The following is a 10,516-nucleotide window of genomic DNA, read 5'->3' on the forward strand; positions in this document are numbered from 1 at the left end:
ATTCCTGATGCCCAGATTTCGCCTCTAATATTTTTCTTCATTTAAAGGAACTAAGATTCCTTATAAAATAGCTCATTCCACGCTTTGGGTCAGAGAAAGATGAGGATAATCTGGAACATCTTGTGTATGCAAAGCAAGAATGTTTTCAAAAATGTTTGGGAGAAGTGCTGAAGAGACAATAGAACCATCCTAAAAGGCGTTTTACTGGCCAAGCTCTAAAGATTGAGCAAAAAAGGGAAAATAATTATCGATCATCAAAACTATGTTAATGTATGAAAGTTCATAATGATTCTCCAAAGGAAAAAGTTTGCAATTTACTAATAGGTAGTTTGGCCATAAAAGATAATGAATGTGATAATATAGATATGTTAATTTTTTTAAGTACAGAGAATTGTATGTATGGGGTTTTATAAAAATCGAAACCATATATTAGCTTATAAAGTACAAACACGCCTTTTCTCTAATTGTGAAAGTAGAGAGGGATGAATGGAGGAACTGGGAATCTGCCAAGCAGCCCTGGAGAAAATTATTAACTATAGCAACAACAGAAAGAACTGCTTCACATTATTTGCCACACAAAACAACCAGGTAGAAAGGAGGTCCAACATTTTGGTTGCAAAATGACCAAATGGAGAATTCAGTGGTGTGTTTCACAGCAGTGAAAACGTGCAGTCCTAACCACTGGACCACCAGGGAATTCCTGACTTGTGACTTTAAAAAGAAATGTCTTCCAAAGTTTTCAAAAAAAAAAAAAAAAAGATGATGATTTGCCAAATGTCCTGAGGAAAACAGAAGACAGTTAATAATGTAGATTCCACCCCTGTCTCATGAAAGATGAAACCTTTTAATAGTCATATTTATCATAATTAATGAATGAGACAAAATCAGTTTCCAAAAATGAACAGTCTAGATCAATCAATATATAATGTTAAGAAACTGGGTTCTGTAAGGTGGCCAAGTGAAACAAAAAACATTTCAGGAGAGGCAATAGGTTGCATTCTATGAGTGGTAAGGATTTTTAAAGTTCTAACAGTGTATAAAAGGAGAGCCAGGCAGAAGGCACAACCAGGCCTGTGACCCCAACTAAGATTCAATTGGTTGAAACCTCAGCTGGTCTAAATAACATGCTTTTTCCTTTGGTTTCATATCTAGGATGAAATAGTATCAAGTATCCATAATATTATTGTACCCCAGGGCTGCCACTAGTTCTTCTGAAACCTTTGTAGCAATAAGAGATCCCTTCCTCCAGGTGGCCCCAGCCCCTGGGACAACAGCTTTCAAGAGCAGACTTAGAGTTGTATTTCAGCACCCCCTCATCCCTTCAGCCAGGCACCCTTGTGCAAAGCACAGCCTGCAAAGGCTTGCTGTCCTTCTTAGGAAGGTTTAAGAAATAAACACGTGGTAAAATTACTGCAACCCCAGAAAGGTATAATGAAGGAGGATAGGGATAATGAAGACAACAATTTCGACCTACAGTAATAATACTTCACAAGCAATTTAAGTGTCAGTATAAATTTTGTGAAAATTTGTGCATATTTTGTTTGCTTTAAATATAAACCTTGGGACTTCCCTGGTGGTCCAGTGGTTAAGACTCCTCGCTCCCAATGCAGGGGGCCCAGGTTCTAGTTCGTGGTCAGGGAACTAGATCCCACATGCCGCAACTAAGAGCCTGCATGCAGCAACGAAGACCTGGTGCTGCCAAATAAATAAATATTTAAAAAAGTAAACCTTAAATTTCAAATAAACTTTTCAGGGTATGTTGATAAAATAAGGTTTGTGATCAAGGCTTAAATGTCAGGGAAATTTTTATTCATTAAGTGTAAGCATTGTGATTTCATGGTTATGTTCAATGTTTAGAGGAATATTATTTCATAGATTTGAAAGAGTAATAATTTGAGAATTAAGCAAAGTATAAATTGGAGTAAGTGTTCCTCTTTTCATACACGTGTCCTTTTGAGCTTAGATGTTCAAGATCTAAGCAACAATAGGCAGAGGAAATGGAAACAAAGTAACAGTGAAGGGGGAAGAAGGACATTCAGAGCAGGAGAGAAAGATGATATTCAAGGTAGAGAGAGGGAGAGGATGAGGGCAGAAGTGAAATGTGAGAGAGACAAAGGTAGACAGAAGAGAGGGCAGAGGAATTCAGAGGGCTCTGGAATGTCAATGCAGGTAAACTGCTTATTTCACAAATGGGGGGACTTCCCTGGCAGCCCAGTGGTTAAGACTCTGCACTTCCACTGCAGGTGGGACAGGTTCCATCCCCGGTCAGGGAACTAGGATCCTGCCTGCCTCTGGAGCAGCCAAAAATAAAAGAAAAAGAAACACAGGTGGGCTTTAATTCCTGACTACTTTTCAATTGTTTATTTAAACAAACAAACAAAACACCTCCTGTAAATAAACTGTTGACTTAACAAAAATAAAACCAAGACATGCAATGGAACAAAAATCTTCAAGAACCCTAAAGTCCTCTCAAGATTAACTTTACCCTTGGAATGTCTTGCTACCTCCATATTGGCCCAGACAAGCGTATCTGATCTTTTCCTTTATATCGTATAGCACAGATGAAACCAGGTTTGAATATTAAAACCAGACTTTACTAAAGACTAGGAGTCTATGGGAACTATACACAAAAGGTAAAAATGAAATCCAATAATATGGTTTATAAAACCCAAATTACTCTCTTCCAGTGGTCCATTCCAGCTCCCAGTCTCTTGGTGGTGGGCACCATCTTAGCACCTACCACCCAGGTGGCCACAGCTGCAAGGCTACCTTTCTTAAAGTACAGAATCCAGGGTTTTATGCAAGGCCTACACTTCAGGTCTCAAAAGGATAAACTACATACCACATAATAATCCCAACACCCACCCAAGACACATACATAGACAACAACAGGTGTTCTTGATCAAGGGCTCCATTGAACTGACTACAAATTAGCAGCTCCCTGAAGGGTAAATTATTCTTCAGGACAGTTTGATAGTACACCCTAGTAAAGTCAAATCTTAGGCCTTGGGATCTGGTGAAAAGAGCACTGCATTAGGAGTTCAAGTGATTTAGTCCCTAACTCGGACCTAAGGGACTGTGGCCCTTAGGCAAGTTACTTTACCTTTAGAGGCTTTATTTATATTATTTACATGTTGCTATTTACTTTAAAGGATTGGAGTAAGAATAAAATGAGATAACAGATGAAAAAGTCCTTTGAAAAAGTAGAAACTCTTACAAAAACAAAAGAACAAATTACCTCATTCCAGAGGTTCCATAATCTTCGCCTGCTCTTCTCCACCAACTTTTTTTTTTTTTTGGCTGCATTGGGTCTTCGTTGCTGCGCACAGGCTTTTCTCTAGTTGTGGCGAGCGGTCTTCTCACTGCGGTGGCTTCGCTTACTGTGGAGCACGGGCTCTAGGCATGTAGGCTTCAGTTGTGGCACGCAGGCTCAGTAGTTGTGGCTCTCAGGCTCTAGAGCTCAGGCTCAGTAGTTGTAGCACACGGGCTTAGTTGCTCCAAGGCATGTGGGATCTTCCCAGACCAGGGCTTGAACTTGTGTCCCCTGCATTGGCAGGCGGATTCTTAACTGCTGCACCACCAGGGAAGTCCATCCACCAACTCTTGCCAGGCTATTCTCTTCAGATGGATCTTAAACCCAACTTACAGACCTGACAATTTCAATTACAGCCTGAGGAGCTTTTACAGGGTTGGAAGTATATGATTCCCATTCATCCAATGATCATGAGCACTTACTATGTATTAAGTGTTGGAAACACAAAAATGAGTAAAATCCAGCAAAAATGATAAAGTCCAGCAATCAATAATGATAGAAGGTAGTATTAACAGTTTATATAAAGTTATTGGGAAGCATTATTCTGGATATTGCCTCTGTCCAACTCTGTTATCACAAAACACTTATCAAGCACCACAAAGCTGAAGAATATTGGTTAAAGGCTGGTAGGATACAAAGAAGTTTATTGTGGTTTTCTAAAAACCTATAATCTAGTGTGGCAGGTAGTACGGATGGTGTTAAAATTTTAGTCTTACCAGACCTGGAGTTCAAATTCTGCTACTAGCTCACTGTATGACATTTGACAAGTACTTTTTGCCTAAGCCCGTTTTCTCTCCTGTAAACTGGGAATAAAATATAGTACCGATTCCTTAGAGTTGTTCCGAGGTTCAAATGAGATAATTCATGTAAAGAACAGTTCGTGGCACATATGTGCTTGAAAAATAGCCACAGTTCTTTCTGTGTATGAGCGCAGTGCGGGGAGATGAGGAATTTCTATCAACACAGACCTAGCAAAATACACTGTATGTTGCAGAGCTGTTTCACTTTCTCCCTTTGAGACGCAAGCCTCCTCCTTTGCTTTCTTCTCGGTATCAGGCACTGTTTCGTGATCCCAAAGTCCCACAGTATGAAATCAGTAACATTTCCAATGTGCAATTACGGATTTATGGACAATTTTTTATACGTTAAGAGGCCAATTTCAGTAAGTCACTCCCTTAATTTTTACTCCGATTATCATGGCTAATGACCAGCGTTTCTCACCCGAGTTAATGAAAAAAAACGTGAGCAACACTTCATCAAATGTAATTTAAATGTGGACTGGTTTTCTTTCCGACTGCGACGAATGTAACCCCTACCGCGCACTCTGAAATGTTAAAATTAAAAAAAAACAATAATGCTATTATGTTGGGCTTGAAATAAGTACTTCCCCAAGGTCAGTGGCCGAGGGAGTAGGTGTCAGTGGCCTTGATGCTTCCCGATTCTTTCTCCCTGGTTCCCGCCCCCAACCCCATCCCCAATCCCCAAGATTCAGCCTAGATCTAGCCATCAGACCACCGTCTTCAGGATGAGGTGCGGGGGTGAGGAAGAAGAGTGGGTAGGGGGGTGGGGCAGGTGGAACTGAAACTGAACTTCATTGTTCGCGGGACTGACTCTTCCCGAAATAGCCCGATGGCAGCGCCTGCGCAGTGCGCGCTCTTTGTGCCGGGCTGCAGCAAGCGGGTTGTTTGTGTGTGCCTCTTCAAGGCGGTGGAGGCGGAGCCAGAGGGGCGTGACCTCCATGTCGCATTCTGATTGGGCTTTCTCAGAGAGGTGGGCGGGGTAGGGCGGAGCTTCCAATAACAACACTCGGAGCGGAGGCTCAGGATATTTGTTGCTGCGCCGCCACCGCCCGACCCATGGTATGTTCTTTTCTCGGGCTCTGTTAGCAGCAGCCGCCGCCGCCGCCGCCGCCCTGTGATTTCTGGCCTTATCTCCTCCTTCTACTCTTGCTGAGCCACTTTTCCTCGTAGTGCTATGACCGTCGTTTCTGTCCCACAGCGGGAGCCGCTTGTTCTGGGCGGCCGCCTTGCGCCCATGGGTTTTTCCGCCCGCGGTTACTTCGGGGCCCTTCCGATGGTTACCACTGCTCCGCCGCCTTTGCCCCGGATCCCGGACCCACGGGGGCTGCCCCCCACTCTCTTCCTCCCTCACTTCTTAGGGGAAAATGGTCCCTGCCTGACCCCTCATCCTCGCGCCCCGGCACCTCTGCCCAACTGCAGCCTCGCCACGGCGGGGGGCACCCCTCGGGCAGCACCAAAGAAGCGGCGAAAGAAGAAGGTGCGGGCCAGCCCGTCGGGGCAGCTTCCCAGCCGCTTCCACCAGTACCAGCAGCACCGGCCGAGCCTGGAGGGCGGGCGGAGCCCCGCGACGGGCCACGGCGGAGCGCAGCAAGTCCCGGACCAGGCCCAGGCCGCCGCCTGGGCCCCGGCTCCTGCGACCGCAGCTCGAACTGAGGAAGCGAGCCCTTTCCCTGGCTCGCTGCCGCCCGCGGCGCCCGGCCAACCCTCGTTCAATAGAGAGGTAAGGGCCGCGAGTGGGACGGGGGTACCGCTGGCGTACCGGCCCCTAGTCGGCCACAGCCCGGACGCGAGGTTTGGGGCCCTGCGCTCTGGGGTCGGGAAGGGAGGGGCCGGGTTGAGGGTTGAGGGACGGTTGTTTACTCGGGAGGGAAGTTTCCGTGACGCCCGCTCTGTTCTTGCTGGTGGGGGGGGGGGGGGGAGGCCAGCGCTGGCGCTGCTGATTGGCTCCGGGGAGCCGGCCAATGAGAGGAGCGGCTGCGCCCCAGCAACAGCCCGGATTTAGAAGGCTGGCGACGTTCCAGGGGGTTTCGGCGTTCTGGGCGCGGGGTGGGGGTTGGGGGGGCGGGAGAAGGAAGAGACCCGCGGGAGGCTGACGTCAGCGCGCGCTACGTGCGGAGCGCTTCGGCGCCCATGAAGGAGGCGAGCCGGGCGGGGGTTGGGAGCGCGAGGGCGCGGGCCCGCTGGCGGCTTCCCGACCGTTGGCAGCGCCAAGACTCGTCGGGACGCGCGTACGGTCTCTCGGTACCCGGTGTGGGGTTTGTCATGGGGCGGCAGCCGCCCGCTTCCGGTTGGCTTTTTGCTGAGTTGTGAGGTGCGCGGTGTGGGGCGCCGGGCCACCTGGGGCGCTGCTCCTCGCGGGGCCGACCTACTTAGCTGTGCTTTTCAACTTCGAAAGTCGGCAGGAGCGACGGCAGAGCTGTTGCCTCTTTGAAGCGATAAGTTCTCTGGGCCAGTCTATCAGATGAACGGAATTTACTGCGCATCCCCACGGTGTACTGTGCCAGGCTTTCTTAGCGGAAGGTAGTTTTATTGCTTGTGTCCAGAATGATGAAGTTTCCGAAAGAAGAGTTCCCAATTGAATTGACGATATGCTGCCCAGTTGCTATTGGACTAGGATAAAATTGATTAAAACTTAAACGGTATTAAGTGGCTATATTACTTAAAGTAATCTTTGTATCAAAATAAAACATTTTGACTTGAATTTCAGAAACCTTCATAATAATAATGAAAGTAAGTTACTGACATTTGTTGAAAGAATATTGGTTTGAGAGATTTGCAGCTCATCTAGCTGTGCCCTTGCAAAAACTTAAATTTGTCTACCGTGATTACTTAAATTTTGTATACGTTCCTTTCAGTTTCACGGCTCTTCTGTAATATTAATTACTGTAAAAGCGAGTTTTTGTACTTGTTTCTTAGTAAGATTCCTTTATTTTCTAGAACGGTATTGAAACCGGGAGCTCTGTTGTCAGTTACCCTTTTTGACATGGATTATGTTACGTTGTGCTCCGGCTTTCTATTTGTGTCCTGGCTTACCTACCGTATTACAAGTGTTGAAAGGGCAGTGATCGAATAGATTACCCTGTCTTTCCATCTCATGGCTTCCTGTAAGGATCACTTGAGTTAGGAAAGTGACTGGAATTAAGGCAGTAAAGTTCTTGAAGTAATTATTACAACAGAAAGTAGGGGGCAGGCAGAAAGCATTTTCTTCTGACTATTATATGTGTAACTGGACGAGATGATAGAAAGTGGTAAGTATTTTAGTATTTAAATTTCTGAAATTTTGTTTTCACAAGCTGGGGGGATAATTTTTAATGTGTGTACTTAGTAACCATTATCAAAACACTTCCTCACTTAAAATCAGTCTCCTGCTAATCAGATTTCTATTCTGACATAATTTTTAAAGTATCTGTCTTAAAAGGTAAATAGTGTATCTATTAACATAGTTTTTCTTTCTAATCAACCAAGGCATTTGAAAATTTCTCTTGGAAATATCCTGCTGTAAAAACGCTGACCTTTGTTAGTTAGGAGGAGGTTGTCATACATGTTTGGAATATAGCTCATTACTCTTTATAGAAAGGTGGACTTGGTTACCTTGGGTTCTTTGACATTTTAGAATCAGCACTGGTAACAGTGATTACTAACTATTTTTAGTGGTAAAATTAGATGTGTGCGTATTTGGACTTCCAGGGATAAGTGCAGCAAGCATTTAATCAAGACAGTGAACTAAAGTCCAGGGGAACTTTTTAAAAGAAAATATGTTAGATATATGGTGAGGTTCATGACTGATTTTTATCATGAGACTGTATTCACTTTTATGTTCCTTGTCTTTGTAGGTTTTAAAATCAAAGATGGGAAAATCGGAGAAAATTGCCATTCCCCACGGCCAGCTTGTTCATGGTATACACTTGTGTGAACAACCAAAGATAAACAGACAGAAAAGCAAATATAACTTACCACTAACCAAGATCACCTCTGCAAAAAGAAATGAAAATAACTTTTGGCAGAATTCTGTTTCATCTGATATAATTCAGAAGCAGGAAAAAAAGCCTTTTAAAAATACTGAGAATATTAAAAATAAGCATTTGAAGAAATCATCATTTCTAACTGAAGTGAGCCAAAAGGAGAATTATGCTGGGGCAAAATTTAGTGACCCACCTTCTCCTAGTGTTCTTCCAAAGCCTCCTAGTCACTGGATGGGAAGCACCATTGAAAATTCCAACCAAAATAGGGAGTTGATGGCAGTACACTTAAAAACTCTCCTAAAAGTTCAAACTTAGATCTCAGATTTCAGTATGTATGTAAAACACAGCTTTTCCAAAATCCCTGGACTCTTGAAAAGCAGTGGTACAGAAATGGAAAATTACCTTGTTGCAATATACAAGGGCAAAAGATGAGTTTAAAAAATTACAGCTTGTATTATATTTTATATTTTGTAAATACTGTATACCATGTATTATGTGTATATTGTTCATACTTGAGAGGTACATTATAGTTTTGTTATGAAAGTATGTATTTTGCCCTGCCCAAATGGTAGGTGTTTTGTATATATACAATGGAGAAATTTTAAGTGTGCTAAGGCACCTGAAAGACCGATTTATTTGCACAAGGTACTGAGATTTTTTTCAAGAAACAGCTGTCGAATCTCAAGGTGAAGATCTCAATGTGAACAGTTTACTAATGCACTACTGAAGTTTAAATCTGTGGCACAATCATTGTAAACATGGGGTTTGTCTATGTTTCTCTAAATTGATTTCTGCCTTCTAATCTGTAATTACCGGAAAACTCCTATTCCCATTTTTACCAAACTTAATTTCTGGGTTTTGGTTTATATCCATTCAAATTTAAAATTTTAATGCCAACAAAATCGGTTGTAATCAAATTTTAAAATAATAATAATTTGGCCCCCCCCTTTTCAACTAGTCTTGACTCTTTGTGTGTGATTGTTTTTTCATGTTTGAATGTGTAACTAGGAGATGGATTTTAACTTTCCATTTTACTGGCTAAATGTCTATACTAATTGTACATCCTCCCTCTGAAAGCTGGAGAGTCCAATAATTTAACACTACTACCTCTAAGGGGAGGAATTCCCCATCTCATGAATGGAAATGGTTGTGGGCAAAAGTAAAGCTGATTAGCTTATAGCTTAGAATACGTGTTTATTTTTTGAGCTGTTTCATAAAACACCATTTGACTTACCACATATTTACAATGAAAGAAAACGGCACTTGTTTGATTTGCAAAATTTATACTGATACTGAATGGGATACTTGAATCAAAGCAAATACAATTGATGTTAAAATATTAGATGGAGACTTTGGAATCTCAAGCTTGCTTTAAGTTATGGCAGCATATGTATTTTTACTTTAAAATTCAAACTTCTACTCAGTAGTGTATCTATAAAGTCTATTCCAGTAAGAAATTCTAGAACACAATTTCCCCCATATCGTTTTTCATTATTTATACAAGGCCAAAGTTTATGCCAAATAATACAAAGGAAAAAGTAATTGGTAATGAGTAATTTGTCAATATTTAGACATGTGAAAAAGTAAAGGTGTTCAGAGGCTATGTATGATCCTATAAGGTAGTATAGATGAGAAAGGTGCTACCATCCTGAGGAAGAAATAAATGAGCCTTAAGTCTCAACTTCTTGTATCATTTTGGTTCACACAGGAAGGGAGGACACTTACCTAACCTTAACTTAGAATCACTATTGACTTAATAAGCAATGCCAAGATGGCATGATGACTTGTTATAGCCACCTCAAAATCTGAGAATTTCTAATAGATGTGGTCACTATACAGCTTGTCAACACCGCAACCAACCATTTTTCTTGGCATTGACTGTAACATGCTTTGTTCTTAAATGAATTTAGAGAAAGTTAACTTCATTTACATATAGGTATATGTAGATGGATTTTAAAAAGCACTTAGAGAAACTTAAGATACAAGTGCACTCTCGACCTTATAGAAGATAAGACTTTTTTAGCTAAGAGAAGTGTTAACACACTGGTAAAGAGGATGGTTAAATTTTTTAAAGGATGATGTAAGGAAATAGGTTGTATTATAAAGTAACAGATTTTATAGTTTGAAGAGTGGGTGAAATAGACTACAGATATATTTAGTGAGAAGGTGTTAAATTTAAAAGTTGAATAGTTTTGGTGTTAAAGTAAAACATTTAGCAGCATGTCTTAGTCCCTCTGGGCTGCTATAACAAAATACTAGACACTAAGTAGCTTATAAACAAATTTATTTCTCAGTTCTGTAGGCTGGGAAGTCCAAGATCAAGGCATCAGTGGATTTGGTGTCTAGTGAGATCCCAGTTTTAAACGTTCATAGATGGTGTCCTTTTGCTGTGTATGCACATGGCAGAAGGGGTGAGGGAGCTTTCTGGGGCTCCTTTTATA

At 42.3% G+C, this 10,516-nt stretch overlaps 1 protein-coding gene across 1 annotated transcript; it reads left to right on the top strand.

The window, feature by feature from the left end:
• Positions 1-5,139: 5,139 nt before the first annotated feature.
• Positions 5,140-9,025, top strand: PNRC1 (proline rich nuclear receptor coactivator 1). Its single transcript, XM_029223799.1, has 2 exons — positions 5,140-5,833; positions 7,947-9,025. The coding sequence occupies exons 1-2, from the start codon at positions 5,288-5,290 to the stop codon at positions 8,388-8,390; spliced, it is 990 nt and encodes a 329-aa protein (XP_029079632.1). The 5' UTR covers positions 5,140-5,287; the 3' UTR covers positions 8,391-9,025.
• Positions 9,026-10,516: the final 1,491 nt, after the last annotated feature.

The sequence above is a fragment of the Monodon monoceros genome, unplaced genomic scaffold (genome assembly GCF_005190385.1).
Source record: "Monodon monoceros isolate NGI ecotype Baffin Bay Population unplaced genomic scaffold, NGI_Narwhal_1 Super_Scaffold_15, whole genome shotgun sequence".
NCBI lineage: Eukaryota > Metazoa > Chordata > Mammalia > Artiodactyla > Monodontidae > Monodon > Monodon monoceros.